The 27,956-nt window shown below is 31.6% G+C and overlaps 1 protein-coding gene across 1 annotated transcript in view; it reads right to left on the minus strand.

The window, feature by feature from the left end:
* Window positions 1–27,956, minus strand: part of LOC118188001 (rho GTPase-activating protein 26-like) — a 187,672-nt gene that overhangs the window by 12,351 nt on the left and 147,365 nt on the right. The window contains exons 19-23 of the mRNA XM_085809677.1: window positions 26,357–26,516; window positions 21,644–21,926; window positions 7,291–7,452; window positions 3,813–3,858; window positions 1,379–1,417 (exon numbers count right to left, since the gene is read on the minus strand). Coding sequence (XP_085665803.1) covers window positions 1,379–1,417; window positions 3,813–3,858; window positions 7,291–7,452; window positions 21,644–21,926; window positions 26,357–26,516 — 690 coding nt within the window. The remainder of the gene's footprint in view (window positions 1–1,378; window positions 1,418–3,812; window positions 3,859–7,290; window positions 7,453–21,643; window positions 21,927–26,356; window positions 26,517–27,956) is intronic.

The following is a 27,956-nucleotide window of genomic DNA, read 5'->3' on the forward strand; positions in this document are numbered from 1 at the left end:
CAGCTTTCCTAAAACTTGAATGAAATATATTAATATCCTACCTTTTACTACAATTTCAAGTGCTGCAATGTGAGGTTTCTTTCCTCCACTGATCGTGAGACTTCTTGGGAAGAGGCATAGTCTTACCCAAATCATAGCTAAGTTATGAATACGGAATTTGCTCAGATGCAATGGTTTTTCTACCTTATTATAGATATATTACTCATTATTAAGTTCTTTCACAACTCAGTTTTTGTCTTCCTACACAAAAAATAATGCGAAGGGGGGATTTGGATGGCGAAAAATAGCACGCAATGTTAAGTTCTGATTGTACCTACAGAAATCATTAAAACAATCCTAATAACCTCTTTTTTTTGCATTTTAAGTTCAGATTTCTGCTGCTAATCATGATTAAATATGATTAAGCAAAGAATAGTGTGGCTTTGTAGGCTCAGTTGTAGAGTCATTAGAATTTTTTGAAGCAGGAGATGTGAAAAATGTGCAATGTCCTTGCTGGCACTCAAACCTGGACCTCTCAAATACGTGCTGAGCATGCAAAATGTTACACCATGAAGGCATGCTGAAAGGAGGTAGAAAATTTCCCCTTTTAAAGGATGACTGGGAATTAGGGGACCAATCGCCAAATTCTGGTGGTGAAGAATCATCATCCATCACCTTTTAGTTCGGCTGCCAACTGTAGAGTCATTTGGAATTTTGAAGCAGGAGACATGAAAAATGAGTAATGCCCTCACCAGGGCTCAAACCTGGACCTCTTGAATACGGGTCGAGTGTGCTAACAGTTACACCACGAAGGCATGATGAAAGGAGGAAGGAAATACCTTATACAGTGATTTCACAATTTCCAGTTTAAGCTTTTTTTTTAAAAAATTGGATATTTATTCTTCTTGATTGGAATACAGAAAAAAGGAAATTTAATAAGAATATCCTTAACGAAGTCTGATATAAACTAACATATGCACTTGATAAAAGTGCTGCATGTATATCTGTCAGAAAATAAAAATATATCCTGATTATACATTCAGATAGTTTTTAAAAATAGATTTTACATTTATCATCCCATACTGTAACAGTATCGAAATATCAAAGACAATAGCCTCATTTGAATGGAAAAATAATTCGGCAATAAAGGTAAATCAAACACAGGCAACCAAAAGTGCATATAGTCAACAAAAAAATTCTCCACATTTGATTTTTTTAACTGACTATTAATTATTTTTTTGAAAGCTCCTCATGTACTTCCTAGAAGTTTAAAGTACCTTATGTAGTTTTATGTATGTACTGCTTTGATAATCTCCAATTTAAAACAATACTTAAAGACCTAACATCATATACAATACTGATAATACACATAAATTTATATTCTGTGAATTTTTCCTACCTTCCAGTACAGGATACAGAACTTGAGTGAGGTGGACACCTAAGTATAAAAGAAACATGCATCAGAGAAGCCTGATTATATTACCTAAGAATCTGTTCCTTCTTAAGGACATAAAATTCATTTTTATGTACATTAAAGCTCTAGTGCATTTAAAGGAAACTTATATTTTCTATACATATCAACTTTATTTTTCGTAAGTGATATATTGGAGTTCAAAATTCTTTTTACACTGCCAAAACTAATTACTTCTCAAAAACTGTTAAATAAAACAGAATGAATTTATTTGGGGTGTTTTACACAAACAATGAAAAATGAAATATGAATGCCTATAGCATGAAACTATTATGAAATAAAAACAAAATGGTGCCATTAGCACAAATTTTAGGGGAATGAATAAAACAGAAACATTTGCAAATTTCTGCGGCTAGCAGCAAACATATTCTAATTTGCACACAAGCATAATAATTTCATGCTTGTAAAGTGGTCGATAAATTTAGGGGAGCTGATTGTACCCTTCAATAAAGTATGCAAAGCATTGAGATCCCCAGAAGGAAAATTTTGCCATTTAACTGCTCATTCAAGGATATTTCCCATGGGATTTAAGTTATGAGATTTGGGTAACTGATTCATTTGCACAGTTCAAGAAATTCATCAACTAGATTTGTTCAATGTGAACACATGCTGTCATTCATATATAAAGAGACATATACATGTCCCTCTAAAAATACTGGCGTATTAGTTGAAGGGGTTTATGTTCATATATCTGGGCAGATACAGAACCTCTGTTAAATATGTATCATGCACATCCACTGATCTTCTTTCCCCATATCTTCAAATCTGCATTGTTATAATAGTCATATTTTCTGATATTAAGAGTCTCTAATGTTACATAGCCCTAGATCCCTAATGCAAATCTATTTAGAATCAGATGATAAATTGATTATCAATTCATCACTGAACAGAATACAAGTCCACTGCTGTAGATTCCAGCTCTGCTTTCTTTGACCTAATTCTCATAGATATAATTTGTTCAGAGGTCATTGAAACAGAAATCTCTGTCTTTCTCATTTTAATATGCAATTATACAAAAGTTTTAACAGTGGCTACAGGGCTTCAACTTGAATGATTAGCAGTTCAATTCCTATTGTAATGGGCAGCTACAGGTAAAAAAAAAATATATTAACATATGGTTACTTTCCTTTTCCGATCTTAACCTGGTTGCCCAGCATGAGAACATACTTTTATTTGTAGCTTAAGACAGACAGATCAAACTGGAGATAGAATAAAAAAAATTAAATAGTCTTGTATCTTCCCTCTTCAATAAAACAAATTAAATTGATTGGATCACAGTATATTTGTGAATGAAACAGCGAAATTATTAATACACACTATCCGATATCAAAATTAGAAATGCACTTAAGGAGCTAATTTTTTTTAATGAGTAGACAAAGCAAATACAAGGAAGGGTTAGGTAAGGATCTGCAAGATTTGTCGAAAAGTAACACAAAACAATGGATGTATGTACAGTAGTTATACCTAGTAGATGTTAAATCTGGTTGATAATGGAGCATTATGTAATTTTGCTATCCTTAGCTGAACATCACAAACTCATTTTGGTTTGTTCAAGAAGATAATGCATGATCTGTTTGTTCACAATGCATCTTTTACATAGGTCAGTTTTTGCTGGATTGCAAGCAGGCAATATAATAAATCCACTGCTCCTCAAACTGTAAAAGTCACTTGAAAACATTTTGCTTGAAACAGGCACAAAAAGATTAGGCGATCAGAATGGAGAAATTTATTCAAAACATACCAGTCTTAATTTAATAAAATATGCAAAGTACAGTTTTGAAACTTAAAATGCTTCTGAATATCTTAAAATGCAAATCTGAGTAGCATACGTCAGAATGAGACTGATTGTAGATGAATATAGCAGCATTAAGCTTTGAGTAACATTGTCCTGTTTCCTGAATTTAGCTTCATGAATTGAAAGCATACAGTTTCAAGTTTGAAAGAGCATAACTTAATATTGCACACATAACAACTTGACATAAAATCTCCAAAATATTTGTGTGCATCAATCAAAGTGACAGTTTTATTGAAGAATTTCCATTGTAAGAGTTGAAAGTAGGTATTTCTTGTTGATGCATTTAGCAATCGCTGTTTAATTTTTCCGTCAATAACCCACGCCTCTTAAATCGGCAATGTACTATTAGAGACAGAATAAGATAACATGTAATGACAAATGCAATGATTTACTTCATGAAATATTTCTGGGCATCAGTGTAATTTACACAATATGTAGTCACAAAAACAAAGTTTCCTTTAAATGGTCAAGTTAATTTATATTAACAAAATTATGATAAAACACAGTACACTTAAAAAAATTCACAAATGGGGCATGGACAAAACAAATAACCACAAATTAACTTACACATTATTAGAAGAAACTTCATCTTGGGGAAAGTACTCCTGAGAAGCTGTGAAATATAAGCAAATTTTGTTAAATGAGTACAAAATTCTGAAAATGCAAATCAGTTTGAAATTACCCTTCCGAGTGGCACATGTTTTTGGACCTATCATAAAGACCTGTATATAAACAGTATTTATTAGCTGAATTTGTGTAATTACTTTAGTCTTTATTGTCATAAACTTACATTCATTAAGATGATACTTGCATTGATAAATATAGTAAGAAAGCAAAATATCTTAAATTATAAGCTAATAAACACCAAGTAACAAAAAATCTGATGACCGCATAAATCCAGTCATGGCACTCAGAGGGTTAAAGGTTAAAGAAATACAGAAAAAACCTACTTAATGAGCTTACTGAATCCATCGCTTAATTCAAGCTAAGTATATTTGCATCATATAAATATATTACGTAAATAAAATAATTTACCACAATAATTTATGTTAATTTGGAGGAAAGAAACTATATGGATAAAACCATCAAAGTTAATGAAAATCAACATTTGACTGTGCTACCTTTTTACAAGAAAATTAAGTAAAAATGTGCAAATGATGCACGTGATTTTTGAGCATCATCAATGCTAAACAGACAACAGTTTTGTTCTTATGATGAAGTGAAAAATGTTACAGAGTACTAAGGATTTTACAAAACAATCTATTTTGTTTACTTGACTCATTTGTAATATATTGTAAAAGTGTTTTCAATGGGAAGGACATTGTTTTGGTTGGGAAGGAGAAATGAAGGAATTTGAATAATCATCAGATTCAGAATAAAAGAATCATCCTTCAATATGCATATTTCACACCTAACAAAATATTAGTATTTTAATATTCCTGGTGCATGGTCTCTTGTTAGAGTATATTTTGCATGCACGTTATTTAAAAATTTCATTTGGGAAATCAGACACTATTCCACCTGTGCAGAAATAATTTTAACATTACCTCAATGTAATATATGAATTTCATAAATAAGACTTTCTTCCTTAATTAAGGTACAAAAACTGATTTAATGTATAAAAAATAAACTAACACATATTAATGCACACTTGTACTGAAAATTGTTTCAGCATATGTTATATTTTAGTCCAGAAAAAAATAATCACTCAATTCATAATTATTTTTATTAGATTCACATCCATTTTTGTTGAGCAGCAAATTGCTATTCATCTGGATATATATATATATCAGGGTTGCCACTCAAACAGGAGAATGGAATTCCCTGACTTTTCCAGGTATGTTTTAAGAAAATTCCAGTCTATTCGTGTAACGCACGTTGGCTGTGCTAAGAGGTAAAATAATTATGGTATTACTCGAAACCACAAAAATTTGCCAATTACATATGACTTATATCCCCAAAGCATTACTATTATATAATAAGAGTTGTTTTCTCCACTGAAGATTGAGATTAGAATCTGAACAATCTGGAATAAAAGAAGGCAGACATTTTGCAGCTAAATGAATGAAAGAAATCTATTTAATGATATTTTTAAAATAAATTTAGGTATTTTATATTTATTTTGCAGCACACATAAGCAAAAACTATGTGCATTAAATTTTGTGATGTTACGTCATCATAATGCTAGAATTAATTTCAGAATTATGACAGAGAAAATTTTCTGAAATTTGGAAGTATTATTTACTAATAATAAATAAATTTAGAGGGAAGAAGCAACATTAAATGATACAAATAACATAAAAATAATTACTTAAAAATTGAATTACAATAATCAACGATATTTTAGCAAATATAGTTATATTACATGGTTAGCCTAGATGACTGATTACTATTTTTTTAAAATTTTACAATGGCAAATAAGGCATTTATTAAAAAGAAAAAAAAAAAAAAAAAAAAAAAAAGGTTTAAAAGATTTTGCGGTAAAATCCTAGTATACAGTAAGGCCTTGGCACGATTTTGAAAATTGTTGCCAACACCAAAATGACCTGTTTACTGCTCATGTCGCCAAATCCCGTGTGTACTGTACATGGAGGTTATTCTAACCAAAGAACATCTATATAAAGAAGAAAAGGTTCCATAAACTTAATGCTATTTACGCCGCTAGAAAGCGGAGGGAAACTTTGCCAAGGGATTTGGCGACGGAACCTGGCACCCAGAACTTCCCTCTCCGCGATGTACACAGGAAATTGAGGAACATGTGCTAAGAAGAAACGTTCTTTGACAAAACGTTTCTACTTTGATTTTTTGCAATAATTTAAAAACGGGTTTTCACAGTTTTTTTGGAAGGCTCAAAGTAATTAATCCATTAATTAATTCACTTGCACCAAAAAATATTTTCTTTTCCTTTAAAGTTTAAAGTAAACGATATTCATTTTATGAACTTTTGATAACGTGACCTTCGAACTTCGACACCGGCTTCGAGCTTTGGCGACAGACATTCTGCGCAAAGGGAGCCACTCCGGTTACGGAGTTTTCCTTCTTAACAATATGTATTCTTTAATTCTAACCTCCATGGTACCATATATTAGGATTAAACTGATTTTGTTTTATACGAGAGTAAGTATTTTGTTTAGTTCAACATGCACTGCATATGCGCATGCGATTCTCAAGTTCACATGAAAGTTCTCATTCTCAAGTTCTCATTTCGAATTCTACTGGAAATCAAAGTTGCTGGAAACTTGCTTTGCCTTTCTAAATGACAATCTAATTGGAGCTGGGAAAATTGGCTCCATGTCAGCTGCCCGAATGACGCTCAGGCGATACACAATTCGCCAAGAAAGTGATTGCTTCCAATGTCAGCGCAAAACTCGCTTTTTTTGGCGGGATCGCTGTATGAAATTCCCGGACTTTTCCTGAATGTTTTAGTCTATTTTCGAATTCCCCGACTTTTTCCAGTTTTCCAGATACTGTGGCAACTCTGATATATATATATATACATACATACGTATATACATTTTTAAAAAAATCAGAAGAAAGATTCCTGTTTAGGAAGTACTTGAGAAAATTGCAAATATTTGAATTTAGTGCATTTAGAAGCAGCTTCTTTTACCTTATTTGTACTTACCCAAATATTTTCCAAAGCTTTCTTTTAAATTTAAACACGCAGAAAAAAGGGGGTCTAGTACATGTTTATTTTGGAAGGATGGAAAATGAAAAATACTTCAGATTTAAAAAAACTGATATCTTATATAAAATGAAACACTACTTTACATGGCATCAAATAAAAACTTAAGTTCAAATATCTGTACTTTAAAAACTTAATGGGAGTTACAAAGAATTTCACCCAAAATAACTTATCAAATTAATGTTTACATCTTAGTTAATTAAAAATTAAATAATTAACAAAATAAAAGTATTTTTCTAATACCATCCCCCTGTTACATTAACATAAGATTTTTAGAACTTTATATTCATTACTTATTTTTACACAAAAAGCACAAAAAGTGATACAAAGATGCATTGTCATAGAAGACTATATACTTGCCAAAATCAGACGTATTTGTTGCAGAGGCACGATGGGTACCAAGTTCACTCCTCCAAGAACTAGGATAAGGATAATTTTTTTGTTCTGGAAGTGGGGGCCTTGGTGGAGGCACAGAATGAGATGCGAGGGATTCTGAACTGCTGCTATTAACAGGTAAACCATCTGCATTAAAAATGGGTACAAACGCCATTAAATCCGAACTGTGGCTATGGCACTAAACAATCATGATGATAAAGCAGAATACAAACAAAACAGAAAACTGTATAAATATTTAACTGTCTTTCAAGTCAGAATCAGCAGAATACAGATGCCATTCAAAAGTTAGGAAATTGATATATATTTAAAATTATTCTGAATCAGAAATACAATTAAAAAATTTAGACATAGTTCTGAAAATCATGAAAAGAGAATTTCTTCAGCCCATATTGGAAGCATTAAAAGAAAGGTGGGGGGGGGGATTTAATGGAGTGAAATTTTCTTATAACAACCATAACATTATGCTGTGCTTTCTTTCTATAATTAAACCGGGAAACTTTTTTTTAATAAAAGGTGAGAATTACCTAAATTTCAAAATAAAACTTTTGAATAAAGGCATAGGAAAGATGACCCCATAGAGGTTTTTTTAGGACAAAACAGCTTGCATTTACCCTACACATGAAGGAAGCCATGGAAGCATCCATAAAAAAAGCCTGAAATATTTTCACATCACTTGCTTCGCACTCACGTTTCCTTTCCCCATGTATTTTTCTGCCTAGTGTTTTTGGCATATGATTCAGGAACTCCTGATTTATTGCAGCAATGTAAAATGTTAGCACAAACAGAAAATTATTTTGTGTAGGTAAAAAGAATATAATCAAAATTGATAAGTCCTTTGAAATATACAATATAATAATAGTACACTTTTTAATGTGCTATTTTTATCATTTAATACTTCCACTCAGAAATAGTATTTCCCCTCAGGGTTTTCAAGTAGCAAAATTAGTCAGGAAAGGGGAACATATCCAAGTAAATATGGTATATTATACAATCTGTCCATAGAGGTCATTACGGTAATTTTATTTCTTGCAACCATTGACTGTAGACACGAATTTTCAGTTTTAAAACTTGTCTAAATTCTTAAAATATTCATGTTTTGGGATTTTAAATTTCAAGTTAGTTTTGAAAAATTACAAAATTTATATGGTCATCAGTGCATAAAAGTTATATTCAGCATAAGTTTATTCTCATTCTAAAAAATAACTCAAACATTTTAACTCCCATATGACAAAAACTGAATAAGATATTTAATAGAAAAGTTTGGAATTTTTGAAAATTTTTCATTCCCACTTTTGATTTCTCTTTGTGGGCTCATTCAAAATACAAGTTAGAATACAGTAAACCCTTACCGAGCATGGATACACATTATCAATATCTTCCATTTAATTTGTACAACACTAGAATTTTATTCAGCTGTTCAATGTTCATCAAACCGAACGCTTGTTGGCATCAGCTCTGACCAGAAATTATCCACCATTTTAAAGGATTTCTATCGACTGAAAATGAATTTGAGGCAAAGTATTTTCAGATATAGAAGAAGCAGACATCAAAGAACTGATCGTGAAATTATGACTGAAAAATGAAATTACATTGGTAGACAATTGCTAAGGATGGATGACAGTAGCAGTGTGACGGCAACCATAAAATGGAAGGCAGGAAAAGGTGGAAATTAACATAAGTGCAGGATACAGTAAGCTGTTGTGCATATGCAAATTTTGGATTACTGAAGTTATTTGTCACATGACAGTGGTGATAAGAGATATAAGGGATTTGATGTGTATTGACCATTGTTGTTCAAAAGTAAAATTTAATGGGAAAGAATCAATTGATAAATTAGCAATTTTTGGTATGACATCATTTAGATGATTTTATGCGTGGCCATATTATTAGCAAGACTGAAGAAGGGCGAAATATAACAGATGTTTCTATAGAATTTGATGTCAGCCGCAGTGTTGTTTCAAGGCTTTGGAAATAATTTCAAACAAAAGGAATGTGTAGCAAACATCATGCGTTAGGTCATGTTCATAGTACAACTAAAATGACCATACGTCCCAAAGTTTCAGTCCCTGCCCTGATTTTTTACAGAGATTTATAGCATTTGTCCCAAATTGTCCTGAAAAACAGTAGCATGAAAACGTTTAAGTTGAAATGAATATATTTATTTAAGTAGCGTAGATTGCAAACTGAGAATACAACTGTAAATTAAGAGACGTGTGCCATACTGGCTGCATAAATAGGGCATTTACCTTAAAAAAACTGCAATGAGAGAACTCTATTTCTCATTCTTGTTCTTCTCTCTCCAGCCATCTAACATATATGGAAGTTTTACTCACAGTTGCAGTTCAAACTTCCACTTACAGACAGTACTGCAATTTTTAATTGATATCTAATTCGATTATGATTTGAATTTGTAACATATAAATATATTTTTAATTATCAATGGTGCATTACATACATTACTATATATCATCCCCTCAACACATTTATTACACGGCATCTAAAAATAATTCTTTTGACATTTGCTGAAATTTTATTGTAGATATATCTAAAATAACCTTTCATCACATTTATATCAGAAATTTTTCACTCCATTATTATTTTGATTTTGCATAAGGGTTAAGAAAATTCTAAAAAATCTGCTGAAACATCATCAAGTGTAATGACATTTCTCATTTGGCAACAACATAGGTTTTTTTATTCATTTATTAATGGTGTATTATATATGTGCTAAGGATATATTTTACTGCAATTTAATTTAATTTGTTTATTTTCACCACTGATTTTTTTTTAGTAATGGGTTAAAAAAAAAGAAAATGTACATTTAACGAAGACCTACAGAAGGAAATGAAAAAAACTAAATGATTCCAATGCACAGTGCAACACATGTCTTCAAAATTTTCAATAAGCCATGGTGGACGCAGTGATATTAAACTTCTCATAAATCGTAATAATCATTAAATGCCAAAGTTTGCTGCTGCATCTAGCTTATTGTTAAAGAATTTCTTCAAACAGGAAAAAATGGTGATAAGGAAGAATTTAGCTGCAGCAGAAAGTACTTTTGCATATATTTGCCATAACCATAGGTTTAGGTCTATGGATTGTATGTCTAAGATGCTTCAAGCGGCATTTGAGCTTAAATTTACAAAGCTGAAGCAATAATACTAAATGTTCATTTGTTTTAATCTTAGCTGACACATCCAATCACAAGTTTTCCAACACTTGTTAGATTAATAAATTGGAGTTATGGAGTAGCATTAATAATTTAGAATTTAAATCCTTTGATGGTGAAGCATCCAATATTATCAGTAACAATTTAATTATCTGTTTTGAGGAAAATAATTTTAAAAAAAAGTTATAAGCCTTTGTGCCTAGAACATAAGTTTTAACTCTGGAGGAGTCGACAGAAATGGAGAAAATGTTTTTGTTAAAATGAAACAAAACCTTAACCGTGGTTTAATTGGAGTGAGATATGCAGCACGTGTTATCCATTACACTGTTTCATCAGCTGATGTTTTGCCAGTTTATATAGAAATGATTATTTCTAAGATATACTTTAAATCTTATACTGTTAGAATAGAAACATTGGAAAAATTACTGCAACTTCGCAGAAACCGATTTTTCAATAATACTAGGGTACTCACAAACAAGATGGTTAGCATTACTTCTTGCCATTGAAAGGGTACCCCTTCATCACTGAAGGCCTATTTTCAATCTGAAGAAAAGGGCTTATTTTAAAACTCTTCAGCGGCAGAAGCTTGGCTACATTTTAATAACACTCAGGTTTCAATATTTCATAAAATTATTACAACTGAAAATCAAACTGTGTTTGTATTTGATGTAATTACTTCATGGATGCTCTGATTATACTTCAATACAGTATAAAGCCTGAGATCCGGATGTCCAATGTCCAGAATAATCTAAAATCCGGATCTCAAAGGCACAAACAACTCTTTTTTGCATGCTTTATGCATGCACATTTTATCCCCCCTGCTCATAATAAAACATGTGGAGAGTCCCGATTCTTAATTTCACTTCTGCACTAAATAAAATACCTTGTTATTGAAGAAACAATAATTTTAGCATAAATTTGTACCATTGGTAACTTGCCTCTGTAGCTACCAAATTGCCTACTTGGCTTACATCTGAAACCGAAACATTTTACATAGATACATTGTTGAATTTACACCTACTAATATTTTATATTCCTGACGCCAATCTGCTGAATCATTATTTATTATATTTTGCTTTCATCACTGTATGCTTATCAACACATGATAACATAGTAATGAATCATACAGCAATGCGTAAACAATTTTCTTATGTTAGTAATTGAATAACGAAGAGTATTGTAACCTTTTATGTTGACATTATGCTTGGCGATGATTACAGATTTAAATTAAATGTGTTAAAATTTCTTCTTTCTCCAACTGAAATTTTGTTACTCAAAATTTACTTTAAGTCCCCGTAAAACATTTTTAACAATTTACATTCATGTTACTTTAAAACAATTTTCGGAATTAAACTTCCTACCGATGGGTTCACTCTTTTTAGATACTTCTACTAAAATTAATATTAGGAGATAATATAATCTATATTTCTTTAGTGAATATATATATATATATCAAATATATATACCACCTGCACCACAATAATAATTTATTAGTAAAAAATATTAAAAAATTATACACATAAAATCCTTATTTTAGAACTTCAGAATCTGGTCACCTTAGTACAATGTCTGCAGAAGATAAGCACATACTGTTATCAGCAAAAAAGAACAATTTCAGCACAGCTACTGAGGTAGAAAATCAGTTACTTGTTACTACTGGCAAGCGAATCTCCCAAAAAATTGCTGTCAGACATTTGCATCAAGAAGGACTGAACGCCTGCCGTCCTGTTGTATGCATTTCAGTTTTCAGACGTCACCATTCTGCTTATTTGCAATGGTGTAATCAGCATCACAACTGCAGAAAAGATGAACGAGGTTGTAGATAAGAGTAGGTTCAGTTCGTCATAGGATTGTAGAATGCCAATTGATTTGGCATGAGAGTGGTACTGCATCTGATTTGGCAAACATACATGAAAGGAACGGATATCCTTCAAGTAGTGTCATGGTATGGACTAGGATCATAATCAACAGCTGTATATCATTCTATGTGTTTCGAGCTGGGACTAGCCAACAATATATAAATGATGTTCTGCTGCCTCATGTTCCCTGTATGTGCAATGTACTAGTTATGTAATCCCCACGATCAGCAAAGGTTTACTGCACTACAAGGTTGATATTTTTAACATCAACAGGGTTAGTAGCCACATTTTACTTAAAAATATAAGCACCTATTACATTGTACACAACTGAAAAACCTTAAAAGAAAAATTAGACTTGTAATTTAAAATATGAGAAATTCAGTATTTATTAAGAGAGAAAGAGCGTTACTCAACCATGCAAAACAATAACTTCTTTAAAATTTTAAATAACAGTTCAATTTACAGAACTAGTTTACAATGAGAGGGAAAACAATTATGCAGAACTAACTACAATACAAGATTTAATGATGAAATTTCAGTTCAAAATAGAGAAAATAAATAATAATAAGCCATACTTATTATATCCACTTGGCACCTAATAATAAATAAATTTATTTTTCCACTCATATTGATGTTTAAATAATTTAACTTAAATCAAAATTCTGAAAGTTTTCTAAATTTTCATCATATAACAGTCTTCCCTTAACAGATATTGCAAGCAAAGTAATTAAAGTAAAAAGAGGAACATTTTTTTAAATCAGAAGATGGGCAATTGCTTCATGCAGTCATCCTTTAACAGTAAAAGCTTAACTAACCCACATACTCGGAAATTGCCAAATATCTGAAAATTCCGGATAATCGAGCGTAACCGGAAAAAGAGGAGTGGGGGGATAGATTGTAGCCGTTCTTTAGATTTTTTGGCTAAGTTATGCTTTTGACATTTCGATATGTGCATCATATAAAAATGGCACAACAGAACTGAAAAATATTCTGCTTAGCAAGTACAGTAAAACTCTTTTAAATGCTCATAAACAAATCTTGGACTGAACATGAAAATTAATTATCTCTGCAAAATAGTGCAAATATTATAGCACAACACATGCGCCATATTTCTTCTGTACCTGATATTATGCAATCGGAATCAACAGCTGCCGGTATTCAGAGAATAAAGAACTAAATAAAGAAAAAGAAAGAGACTTATCAACCTGGGTTATTTTCCATTTTAATTTTGAACAGACTGCGTTAAATTTCCGCAATAGAACTTTTAGTCCTATTCAATTCAGATTGGAAAGTGAACCCCCCCAAAAAAGGTATTTTGCTGCAAACTGTAACAGTTTCAATATCCACGATTTGTTTTAGAAAGGGCATTACTTTCACTTTATTTAAGCCATTCTGAATATTACTACTTAGAAAGCTAATCTGTGTTAAAACTCACTTACCCATTTTTGAAGTTTATCTATACTTCAGCAGTTACTGCAACCATATTGTTATAAATAATCATACATATGCTTATAATATAAGGATAACGATCATAATAAATGGGAATATGAACTGATCACATGGAACAAGAATGCAAATTATTAAAATCTTGTTAAATTCAAATGTGTGTAGTCTTGGGTGGGAGGAATAGAATACAGAATGTACTGGAATTTTCTACCGCTTTTGCAATTCTTTGACCAATAGAATGACGTGCACCTGTCTGTACTCGCATGCACCAAAGGTTATGTTAATGCACAGAAACGGAGGAAAGCTACTTCCGGGAGTATGATTCACTATCTGACGTACTATTTAAGGAAGAAAAGATAAGTTGTGTTATTTAGTTTTGGCTTTGGTATGGGGGAAAAATGCACGTCCATTAAAAAAAAAAAAAAAAAAAAAAAAAAAAAGCACTAAAAGCAAAACAAAACCAAAAAAAAAGTTCTTTAGAGAAAAAGTAGGCACCTATAAGAGCATTTATAGTTTATTTTCAAATATAAGGACTTATAAGCACTTGTAAGGACCGCTACGAAACCTGATCAATGAGTGATAGTCCTTTATGATTTCCCAGTGGGTAACATATTTAAAATTCATAATTTTATTACATCTGGATCTGCAAAGCATTCTCATTCAAGTAATTTAGCCTACAAGTACTGAAATTCATTAACATTACTCGTAGTAATTTTATTTTGTTTGGATCACACTTAAAAAAAGAAAATCTTTTAATTAGAAATACCTTTCACTTTCAGTTTATGTGAATAGTATTATAAGGTGCCTATACACTAATACTAAAGCCTATTACTGTTTTCTAGAACACAAAATGTGTACAATTCTGTGAATACTACCTTTTTTTTTAAAAAGAAATACTGTTAAACTCCATTCAGGAAAATCTGCATAGCAATGCTCATTATATCTAACCTTTCACTAAACTGTTATTTCAATTATGCACAAATTTAACCCTTTCTGGCACGCTACTCCCTAAATTTGGAATTTTACCAAAAAAATTTGTAGGCAGTCTATTTAGGCCTAGGAAAGTATGCAGGTACATTGCTGTGAAGCATGTATTACAGCAAAATACTTTGTCTAGGAATTAAAAACAGTAGAATCTGATCTCTGTAGCAGATTTAGCATAACTCAGGGTGCACCTGGGCTAACCCCCCCAAAAAGTAACTCTCATTGCTTCGGCAATGCTGAGACCTCTCCGAGCCATTTACACAATTTTAAAATTTATAAGAAAAATAATTAAAATACTATAATATTTACAATTAATTATTGACTAGGAAAAATAATTATTAAATATATATACAAATAAAAAACTACAGAAATCAAAACTAAGCAAACTACGTATGATGAAAGCAAGAGAAAAAAAGGGTCTGCTCTCGCTGAAAATCAAATAGCTAAGTGAAAACAAAGCATCAGGATCTTCAAAACCCAAAACAGAAAAGAATAAAAACAAATATAAATAAATCTGAGCTCTCAGCCTTCCCCGTGTTTGAGGCACGAAACCAGATTCTGTGACTCACTCCCACGTGACAGGCACTATCAGTGCAGTGTTTTCAGTCCGAACACACCATACACTGAAGACTTCACTATACGCAATATTTCAAAGAAAAAAATTAAAATACAGAATAGGCAGATTAGCATATGAACAACAAAATTATATAAAGATTTTTTCATTAATATTCTTTATATTTAAAAAAAAAAAAAAATGTGAAACATTTCTTTGAAAAAAATCAGTGTTTTTAAAAGCAGAATATATCTCAACATTAATGATTTGCTTGTGTGGTGCTACCATCTATTATTCATAAAAGAGATTAAAAGTAACCATTAGTGTAGTTTTCGTGATATTTATCGATTATTTTCAGTGTCTAAAAGAGGGAATATTCTTGGTGTGTTCACACCGAACACACTGCGTTAGAAAGGGTCAAACAGTTAATTTTTTATTTGTGTATGACCCCTGAATTTTCAGGGAACATAATGGCAAACTTTTAAATTACCCTGATCAATTTATTTCACAATTATAAAAAATAAAACAGTTTCAGCTTTATTTTTTAGAATGAGTATATTATGTATGCATATATGGATTAAATAAACAGGGTTAGGTTTCATAATTTTTAGAAAATTAATTAAAAATTTTATAAACATTTTCCTGATTTAAAACACTTTTTTGTAAATAGAAGTAAATGTGTACAACTATTGACAAAAAAAGGGGAGCACATTAAAGACTTCTATGGGCACACTATATGTAATATATACATAGGCTTATCACATTTTTTTGCTCAAATCGGAAATTTTTTGTTTTTTGGCTAAAACTGGCATCTGAAAATGCTGACAACAGAAAATAAAAATCTCCTAGGATAACTCCCTATGATTGAAAATGCAAATAAAGTTGTTAACAAAAAACAAGTTAAAAGAAATGTTTAATAAGTCAACTGAGCATACCTTATTATTATGAAGTTACTAGTACTTATCACCAATGTAAACTTTCTTTAAAAAATCCTTTGTTATTTTTAATGGCATTGAAAAATTCACTGCATTTTAGTTCATGATTAATTTTGCAGCTTAATAAAATGCTTAGGGTTAATTCAATTTTATCTCTTTCTTCAAATTATATGATATTCATTACTGAGAATATTCTTCCAACTGGTGCCGGTATGCCTTGCATGTTGAAAAATGTATTCTATCAGTTGAACAAGATATGGCAACAAAACGTTTCTATGACTGAAAAAGTGGTATACATTTTTCTTCAGAACTTTTATTTTTTCAAATTTCATAATTAGCTGAGCAGAAAACTTTTGCAATCATTATTTCATCAAAAAGGTTGATGCATGTTTATCATATTACCTGTGAAGCTTTATTAATTTTTTCCCCTGAAGCTTCAATTTCAGACCATGCTAATTCACTGTTGTTTATACAAATAAAAGATTCTGTTCTACCAAAGCTGTTTTCCCATAGCTCAATGTAAGAAAGACATTTGTCATAAAATGCTGTAACCTCTTGTAGGATTATATTGATATTAATTGTGTATATGTGGCATTTTTAAAATTTTACCTAACAGGGACAAAATGACCAGCTGGCTGGGATCATCAAGCCAAAATAGTTCTTTTCAAAGCAGACATCTGTTAAGCATATATATATATATATATATATATATATATTAAAACTTCTCATTAAATTCTAAAACAAATATTTTAATTTTGCATGAATGCAGTAACTGTTAACTTCAATATAAATATTTTGAATGTTCTTTTAATACTTTTAATATCTCTTTTTTGCATCAAGAAATACTTCTTTAATATACCAAGTAAACAAATAAACAGTTAATCAAATGAAATTAACTGAAATTTTTTAAAATACAGTAGCAAAAATGCTAATTCTAGAAATAAAGGAATACTGTTAGGGAAGATTGAGCTCAGCTCTTTACTGAGGAGAAACTTAGTAACTAAAATAAAAAGAATTTTATTCATTTTAGAACATTTTTCAATTTTTAACTATAAACGGAAAAGTCACTTTGTGAAAGCATTTTAACAGATGAATTAAATAAAGAAATAATTTTAATTTGACTATGGTGATATTATTATGATTATCAGATGATTCATCATGAATATTATTACATACTATTAATTTTACTCAATTACTTTTAAAACTCATCTGCTGAAATGTCAGAAAAATGGCCCCTAAGCTTAAATTCAGTAAAGACGAGCTTCACCAAATCAATCTTATGTTCTTCATTCATTTAATTATGCTTTGCGTTTAATTACAAGCAACTTTTGCTTTTGCTGTTCAATATAAAAATTTTATATACAGCTAATTTTATTTGCTAATATTTACTCAGGCACTTTATTGCTATTTCCTTATTATGGCTAATTATGGCTTATTTAGCAGGAAATCAGTTATTTAATTCTTTGGATTCAACTGCTTTCTGAAAAGGCTTCCCATAAAGAAATGGGTTACATGCATATTACATAGAGATCACCAGCTTTCTCTCATAAAAGCCCACGTGCAAGTAAACCTGTTACGAATTACTAGCATTCTAATTTTGGGGCATTATGAACCCAGGTATTGATATGATATGAGAAACTGAAAGGAATTAAAGATTTTTCACATTTATTTTAGAACCATATTATAATGTTATCCAATCCATTTCCTACAACTATAAAGGTATTACTGATACTCCTGCTGGCTTTAGCTGATGTTCTCTGGCTCACAATCTTGGTTGCGATAAATAGATAAAGATTTACTTTTCCCATTCTTCTCAAAGCATGCAAATAAGTGACTCATAATAGCTGATCAAGCATATGTAACATTATGTCAATGTTTCAGCTATTTCCAATAACATCACTGAGACAATCAAAACTAAATATTCATAACCGTTAAACTCTCCCAGTTGCATATTTTAAAACTAGAAAGTTGTACTAGGGCCAGATTTAACCTGAAAGCACAGCAAGTGGTAGAAGCAGTGCACATCCTTTAAGTAACATACGAGGGTGGATAAAAAAAAGGTTACAAGTGTAATAAAACATTATATATTAACAAAAGACAGAAAATACAAAAGGCAATTAAGAGGCTTAATAGCCTATCATTTTTCCACATAATCACCAAATACATTTAGGCATTTATCTGAGTGCGGGACTGACTTGTTTAACCCGACTTTGTAGAAATCATATCCTTGCTCACTGAGCCAGTTCTTGGTATTTGTTTCCATATCACTCTCTGAAGACAGCCTCATTCCATATAAATGTTCTTCAGTTTTGGAAAGAGAAAATAATCACTGGATGCTAAATCATGGTTATATTGGGCATGACTACAGATTTCTCACTTTCAAATTTTGCAGCAATTCTTGAATTTGGAAAGCAGTATGGAGGCAGGCATTGCCACGCAGGAGGATGACACCATCACTCAACATGCTAGGATGCTTGCATTGTATAGCTTCACTTAACCTTGTCAAAGCGGTGCTATAACAATCATAGTAATGATATGGTAACACTCCAGGTATTCAATGAGAGCAAATGATGACTCGCACCTCCAAACTAGACCACTTTTCTTAACGTCTTGCAATTTCTTGGGCACGTCTGTGAACTTACTCTGCCTACTTGCAGAACTGCTACCAGACAACTAATGCAATTTGTCTACACTTTGAGGGAAAAAAGCATTTCCTCCAAAATAATTACTTTTCAAATGCTGATGCTTTTAACCTTTTTTTCTGGGGGGATTCACCTACGTATTTCATAAATATATTGTTTCAGAAATGTTTGTACTTAAAATATCATTAAAAAATTTATCAGACAAAAGCAATACATAAGTAGGTCACAAAATTTTTAATTTATCCGATTTTATACAATTTTTTTAGTAACTGTTATTTTAACATCAGAACAGTCAAAGAGTGAACTTATTTCCTTTTTACTGATTAAAGTGGTGGCTAATTTGTTAGAGCAACACTAAAAAAGTACTTTTTTGGTTTGAATCTGAATCCTAATTTTTGGAACCTTTTACTGATAAATTGTACTTTGAATAATTAATTGCCTACCTAATATTACATACATTTTTAAAACTCCTTGAAGCTGAACAAAAATACAACAATTAAAATTTAATAAGACATGTCTGTCTTCAATCAACAATATGCCTGGAAAAAAGCGAGTTTTTAAAGCAACAGGCAAAGTAAACCAAAAGTTTAAAGCTGAAGTGACTGAAATGGCAATCAATATATATTCAAATGCGATACATGGATTTTTTAAGCAATGCTGAATACACAGAAATAAAAGGTGAGAAGTCATTTCAGTTTTCCTTAGATCTGTCCAAATTCTTGAGACTTTACGTTATGAATACGCATGTTACAGCGAATCAAGAACAGTGCCAAATTTCGGTTGCACAATTAGAAGCACCTTATTGTTCAAAAAAGTCCAGGTAGATCTCATTGTTCCATAGAAGCAACTTCATTTGAGGCTTGATTCACAGTGCTTTTTTTCACCATTTGAAATGACCTCTAAGGAGCAATTAAGTAACTTGGTGTCAGAAATCTATGCAGTGCAAGAAGACTAGTGCTATAAATAAAATCTAAGCAACGAAATATTCCAGTGGATAGGTTCTGTTGCTTTTAACTTAATCTAAAAGTCACATAGATATTTTCTAATAGAATCTGACAATTTCATTTGTCAACATACTTCAAAGAACTGTCCCAGAACCTAGCCTATCTGGGAACTAGTCATTTGGCTTGGTGATTCCAAGATTCTCATTTCTGCTATCACTAATCAATTTAGGTCAACCTTGTTTACTTGCACAAAAATCTCTGAATGACCAAACACGTGAGCTTTAAAATCACATCCTACTTTATTCACATAAATGCAAGGAAAAGCAGTTCCACAGCATTACTGCATTTGTATCTCCATTTTTACATATGAGACATATTACATATTTTTACATTTCTAACCAAGGTAAAAAAAAAATGGATGAGTCGAAGTGATGACAAATTTTTGGCTACACACAGTATACTAGCATTACAGTCATTCAAAAAGATAAGAAATGTAAAAATTACAAAGAACTATGCATAGTATGCATTCTGTAGCACCTCGTAAAACTCTAAAAAATATGTGATCATCAGCAGCACTGCAATTAAAATGAACAGAAGGATTAAAATAATAATCTATAATATAATCTGCAATTAAAATGAACAGAAGGATTGTTTTTAAATGGCTAGATGCTTTATTTAAGAGCCATTAGCCTTGTGCTCTACGAGGGCCAGGAGTGGTGGCCATTTCATTATGGAAACACTTAATAGGCAGCCACTGTTGCCTCCTATAAAGGGACCAACAGTTACAACCATGACTTCGCTGGGCTTCAAACCCGAGCTCATCCGTGACCTTTGAGAGGGAGAAGGCCATGACACTTCATAAACACGGCGGAGCTTTCCGTCCGATGTTATAGTTGGAAAGTCACCTGGATTTTTAAATTTTCATCGGAAATATAACTTTATCATGTTGCTTAGTTAATTCAAACAGCTGAAAGAAAGGAGGCTTTATATGCATTATTTTTCCTTTTTAGGCATTTTTACAGATATTTTAATTAACTTTGTGCATAAACATAATTGAAAGGACTGAAGAACAAATGAACCTTTTACAAAAATTTAAACGCTGATTGAAAATTGCCACTGTCATGATAAATTGGGAAGGGGTTCTTAAGATAATAATTAATATTTTACCTAGGCTCAGGTATTAATTTATTCATGTTTCAGAGTAAAATATGTAATCATCAACTTCTATATCTCCAACATATGTAAATGAAATACTATATAAATTAGCTAATAAAAGTGATAAAAAATGTTTCATACAAGAAACATACCTAAATCTTATAATAAGTAAACCAATGGTTGATGCACATACACAATACCTATTTAGTTGTCTAAAATAACTCCATCAAATTCAGCAAATCAGGCCATTTTTAAACTTTCACCTGTCAGGTGCAATCTTGAAAACTGGAATATTTAAGTAAGGTGAACAGACAGACAAAAGTTAAGACTCCTTCAAGGCCAAACCTTTCTTCTTCTAACAGTCAAGACAATTACATATCTACCTGCTCAGTGATGTCACTTTACTCACAGAAGTGGGAGAAAACTTGCTCTTGGTCAAGAATAGCAAACCTTGCATTTTAGCATGCACTGAAATTTCACCTTTTCAATTAAAAAGAAAATATACCTTTCATGGCAACCTATAAAATGTAGAAATCTATGTTTGCATATGACCTGGAATATTCCTGTTGAATTTAAAGAGTGAAAAAAAGTTTATTACATAAGTAAAGTAAACTGATTATATATACTAACTGTTCCACATTGGGTTATACAGCATGATTCCAGATCTATTTTTTTGATCGGGTGGAGAATTAGGATACAATACAGGATAAGTTGGAGAACAAATGCTATGAGGAAAATTAGAAATATTCTGAACACTACTTCTCCCAAAGTTTTCTATTGTAGAAGTTCTTCCTTGTAGTAAATGCCCGAGTGGTGGAGATGTATGACCATCCTTACGTGCAGGCTGAGGGGGAGGCACATAAGGTGGGGGTTGGCGACGTATTGCATCTGTTTCAGGCACACTATTAAAAACCTAAGTGTGAAGAAATGGTATATTTACTTTAGATGTTAATAGTAACTAATGCACACACAGTTAAAGTAAAATTGCTTACTTATAAAAGATAAAACAAATTGTAAAAAGAGAAAAAATGTAAAGGTCACTGAATGGAATTTTACATATGAATACGAAACATATATTTTTAACAACCATCAAATGTGAATTATTCAATTATATAAAACAAAAAAATAACATCACATAGCAGAATGAGTAGCTCTGAGGTAACAGGTGGTAGCTAAGCGGAGACTTATCATAAAGTTAAACTTAATATTATTATTGTTATTGATATCTGACTTCCTGACTACACAGAGTACAAAGTCTGAGATCCGGATGTCCAATATCCCAAATGATCTAAAATTCGGTCCTCAAAGTCACCAACAATTTTTTTTAAGGATTCTTTTTGTATCCTTTATGCATCTGCATTTGACTTTGCCCATCACCATAATAAAATGCGAAGAGTTCTGATTCTTAATTTCACTTCGGCACCAAATAAAATATCTTGTTTTTGAAGAAACAATCCTTTTAGCATAAATTTGTGTGATCAATAATTTGGCTCTGCAGCTGTGTATCTGCTTGGCATAGATCTCAAACTGAAATATTCTACATAGAAACATCATTGATTTTACACTTACTAATACTTTATATCCCTGACACCAATCTGGAGAATCATTATTTATTATATTTTGCTTTCATCACTGTATATTTATCAACACATGACAATTTGAGTAATGACTCATGCAGAGATGCCTAAACACATTTCTTAAATATCAGTAATTGAATAACAAAGAATATGGTAAACTTGGTAACCTTTGATATTATGCTTGACGATGATTAGAGATTTCAGTTACATGCACTAAGAAATGATGAGGAAAAATTTTACAAAAATTTCTTTCCATATGCTTAAAAATCGATTTTTTTAATGATATCTATAGGCTGAAAGATTACATTCAGTGCTATTTGAATTAAGAATAACCGAAAAATTTTATCTTCTTATTTTCAGGTGGCATTATAATTCACAAACTTAAAACACTTACAAAATGCACAAGCTACATCTTCTCACTGTAATGATCCTGTCTTTTTTAAAGGCTCTTTGGTGCAGGGTACTTGACTGAAAAAAATTAATGAAGGCATTTGCAGATTTCTGACTGGCAACTTTTCAAAATAAGCAATTATCATCACATATGACGTAAAGATAATTTTGCCATTTATCAGATGAAAAACCGAGCTCCATTTTCCATACCATTTTCCTTACTTTCTTCTTTTTAAAATCCATAATTCTTTAAATATTTTCTAGCTTGCAATTTTCAATTAATTTCCACAGAAACTATTAAGAACAGTAATTAGAGTGTATGTACGAGGCATATTTGTAAACTAAGTACCATTTTGAAAAAAAAAAAAAAAAAAAAAAAAAAGTAAAACAATTTTTTCAAATCCAATTTTATTTTTACATGAAAATACATGTCTTAAACTATTTTTCAACATAGTTTCCCCCAATGATCAAATACTTGTCATAGCGGGTGACCAGTTTTTGTATACCATTGTCAAAGAAACTTCCCGCCAGTTTCGATAACCACAACTCCACAGCATTTTTCGTGTCGTCAGACACCCAAGACACCTGGTGTGAAATGACACACCCAAGTTTCATCACCTGTCACAATTTTGTTTAAAAAGTTTTCTCCCTCATCACTGTACCGCGTGAGAAATGTCAGGGCACTACCAAGTCGCTTTCTTTTGTGAACATCAGTGAGCATTTTTGGAACCCATCGGGAACACAGTTTGCGATAATTCAAGCGGTCAGACACAATTTCAAACAAAACAGTACGTGAAATTTGTGGAAATGCCTCTGAAAGAGTTGTCATTTTCTGTTCTGAATGATTTTCTGTTCTTCTGTCTGAAGCGTCTGTTCTCATGAATTGCTTCATCAACTTTCCTTACCAAATCATCGGTGACAACAGAAGGCCGACCACTCCGAGCCTCGGCGTGGACATTCGTTTGACCTGCATTGTATGACCAAATTTTGTCAGCTATGTACAGGCCCAAAGAAATCTTATTTATAGAGTGACTATTTTTGTTTGAAATTTTTTCACACTAAAAGGGACTAATGTTTAACTGAAGACAAATTAGACAAAACTTTTTTAGCCTTGTGAACAAAGACCTGCTAAAATATTCAGGGCAGTTTAGTGCCTTTAAAACAGGACAAACCATTGCCAAGGACATTACATGCATTAACTCGCAAGTTTGAAGAAGTAGGTCCACTGATGTATGACAAAGGGGGCATGCAGAATAAACAAAAGATACAAAAGAGGTTCATATGCATCACTGCTGCTGAAATATTAAATAATGTAGTCATCATCTGGACATTTGGCTCAAAAACAACATTAATTAATTCATGGAGAATATTGTGCAAAGATCTTGACAGTTTATCTCTTAAAATTCAATTAAGGCAACCTCTCGAACTGGATTCAAATACTGGATTTCGGCAACACTATGTACCAAATGACCGACACTTGACTTAGTTTAACTTTGATTATACTATCTTTCCCACTGAGGTATAGTTCTAGCTAATCTACTTGATGTGTGTCGGTTGACCACCAGATAGATGAGATAGAAATATATCTTATCATACCTTCTATTTAATGGGTTAATACATTTGGTACAGAGAGAAGCTTTAAATGGTTGTTGTCAAGTCTCTTCATGTACTAAAGATCAATGTGTGCTTCATTTGTGCACTGATGGCATCTTCGGTCCACAATTTTTTGACCAGACAAATAATTCAGAATGTTACCTAAAGTTTTTGAGAATAAGGTTCATTTCTGGTGCCTACTACTATGGCTGCTGGATGAAAGACACAAGGTTTTAAGCATGAAGGAGCTTCTCTACATTCAAAAAGCAGTGTTCTGGTCTTGATCAAAAGTGATTATGACAACTGTGTCTTAATAAGAAGCTGAAAATGGACATTACAGATTTGCTTTGGCAAAAGACATGCTTGGTATCTTTATAGCCTTGACTTATGATCACTTGACTTTTTACCATGGAGCAATGTTAAAGCCCCAAAACTATGCAACCCAAACTATGCAACAGTTCAACCCAAAACTATATAACAGTTGAAAAGAATGACAGGTTTGGTTTTAAAGTCTCAAAACGATTATTGAGAATTTCAAACTGAGACTGAGTCCACAATCTTCTAAAGTGGCAAATGCTTGAAAAACTCATCTTTTAACTACCTTTACTCTGTGTAAATCTTGAAAATTTGATACAAAACTTTTTTCTTGTTCAAAAGTTATCCAAATATTTCTTTGTTCAAACACTGTAAAGTATCATATTATTTATAGCATAGTAATAATTAGTTTCTATACATGTTGAATGCTTAAGTGCAATTTACACTCCTATAATTTTCTAAAGCTAAGGGGAAGTAGTGAGGTCAACATCCTTGTGTCCTTCCATTGTCAGAATTAATCATAATAAAAGCCTGTTGAAACTAGAAAACAAATACGTTATGTATATATATGTTTTGAAATGAATGGAATATGAATCTACTTTGTATAGACTGGAAAAAATGGGAAAATCATTTTCTCATGCATGACACATAGCTCCATATGGGGTTTCAGCTGCGTGGGAAGTTTTGTTGCCAATTATCACTGTGAAATTTAATCTAATCAAGTTGGCCACTGATCACATATACCATACCTGAAGCATATAATTTTAAGAATGATTTTCCTCCTTTTGACACTGCTTGAATAAACATACTGGCAAAGGAAGAAAATAAAGAGCTAATATTTTATAATTCAGAATAATGCTTGTTTGGATTTACTGCTAAAATAAACACAAGTACTATGGAATAGCAGAGACTTAAATTAGCGATAATTAATTATGGTAATAAAATGCAATAAAATGAAAAAAAAAAAGAAAAATTAAACATGGATGACCCATTCATTCTTTTGGATTAAAATTTTTTTCACAAACTACAATGGCTTATTTACACTTGTATAAGAATTATTAATATTAGTCCCTGTGGTTGCATTTAATTTGACAGCCAAATATTTTGAAAATTTAACACATTAAACAATACATTATACAAAATATTACTTACAGACAGACTAATAGTTCGAAAATGTTAGTTTCTCCAAAATAAGAAAACACGTTATCAACATATGTCAATTATAATGTTTTAAGTTCGAAAATTTAATACATTATGTGTAATTTAATATAACAAGGCAATAAAAAATATTGCCTATTGAAAATCAGTAAAGTAAGAGTTCTAAAATGAATAAGCAAAGTGCAACACAATTTGGAGTCAGCAAGTGACTAAGAAATTGAAGAAAAATACAAATTTACAATAATCTAATGACAGCAATTAGCTTAAAAATTAAAGTGAAAATTAAATTTTAATAGTTTCAACTATTTACCTTCTCATAATTTTCAATAAGAATTTCAACTACAATATTTCCAAATTTAATATCCATAATTGCAGCAACTGTTTCTTCTTCAGGACGGAGTAATGTTGGACCGAAACATATACCCAAATTTGAAACTGTCATTAAGTTTTTATTTGACAATTTTGCAATCCTAAATAAACATATAATGAAAGATAAATGAAAAATTTAGCATGAAATAAACAAAAATATATAAAGAATTACTATGAAATCTGTTTAAATAAAGCAACCATATCACATCCTACTTAACATTTACTTCAGTGGCTGTGAAACAAAGGTAGTGCTAACCATACACAATATAATGAGTGATTTGCATTACTTAATTTATTTATTATTACCAAAGAGATTATTTTATTTATTTTTTTAATCCCTTATTTTTATCAAGGGAAAAAATTTTTAATACATTAAACAAAACACTTTAACACTGCAAGGAATAAATAAAATTTTTGCGAAAGCTTTCATAACTACTATTAATAATTGTTTTATAAATTGCTTAAGACCCCTTTGATTGTTTTACAGCATGCCTATTTTCCCACTTAACGGTAAATATATCATTCACTTTAAATAACATAAACAAATATATACAATAAATCATCATGTTTACATCAATGTAAATCATCATGAATGATCTGATCAATAAATTCTGTAGTATTACCGTAATTTCCCGAAGAAACGCCACAGCGTTTGTGTTTAAAACTTTCAGCGGGTGCGGCGTTTAGGTGCACTAAAAATAAAATATTTCCTATGATGGTCATTGTACATAGTTTGGATGGCCTTGTCATTGTGCATAGACTGGTGCTGTTCCCACACAAAAGACCACTCAGTTGCTTTTTGCGAACGTTATTTTGTTTACATTCTTTCCCTTGAACGGACCTACATGCCTTATTCACCCTAAACGAGATCTCAGAACAATAACATTCTTCCCCCTTTCAAATCAACATTCTCATCAGTTTGAATAGTCTCTCTCCTCTGCCATTCAATGAATCTTCCAGGACTCATCCTCTCCCCACCCCTGCCTTTTCTGCAATTTTTTTCAAAGGCGGACACGACTCCACCTGCCTCGCAATAACAAACTTTGATGTATTTCCCCTTCAGCATGAATGGATTTTTCTTGGCATTCTGCCAGATACAGATCCCATCAATTTGGGTATAAGTACTTGTTGGATAGTTTTTAAGTAAGAAGGGAGCGGAAAATTTTTGAAAATGTCCCTAAACGGCACAGAAGCTATACTGCTGGTTTTAAGCTTAATGTAATTTCACGTGCTGAACAAATTGGAAATCGAGCAGCACCTCGAGAGTTTGAAGTGGACGACAGATGTATTCGACGTTGGAGAACTGAAAAAGAACTTCTTAAAAATATGCCACAACAGTAACGAGCCAAAAGAAGTGATACTGTAAGGTGGCCAAATCTAGAGGACGGCCTTGAAAACTGGATAAAGGAGCAACGAGGAAAGGGAATGGTAATTTCGACTGTAAAAATTCGCTTACGAGCAAAATTTATAGCAAAACGAATGAAAATAAATGATTTCAAAGGAGGTGTAGCAGATTTATGAAAAGAAAAAATATTTCTGTG

The sequence above is a fragment of the Stegodyphus dumicola genome, chromosome X2 (genome assembly GCF_044657685.1).
Source record: "Stegodyphus dumicola isolate Sdum_Otavi_A_Nest chromosome X2, ASM4465768v1".
Taxonomy (NCBI): domain Eukaryota; kingdom Metazoa; phylum Arthropoda; class Arachnida; order Araneae; family Eresidae; genus Stegodyphus; species Stegodyphus dumicola.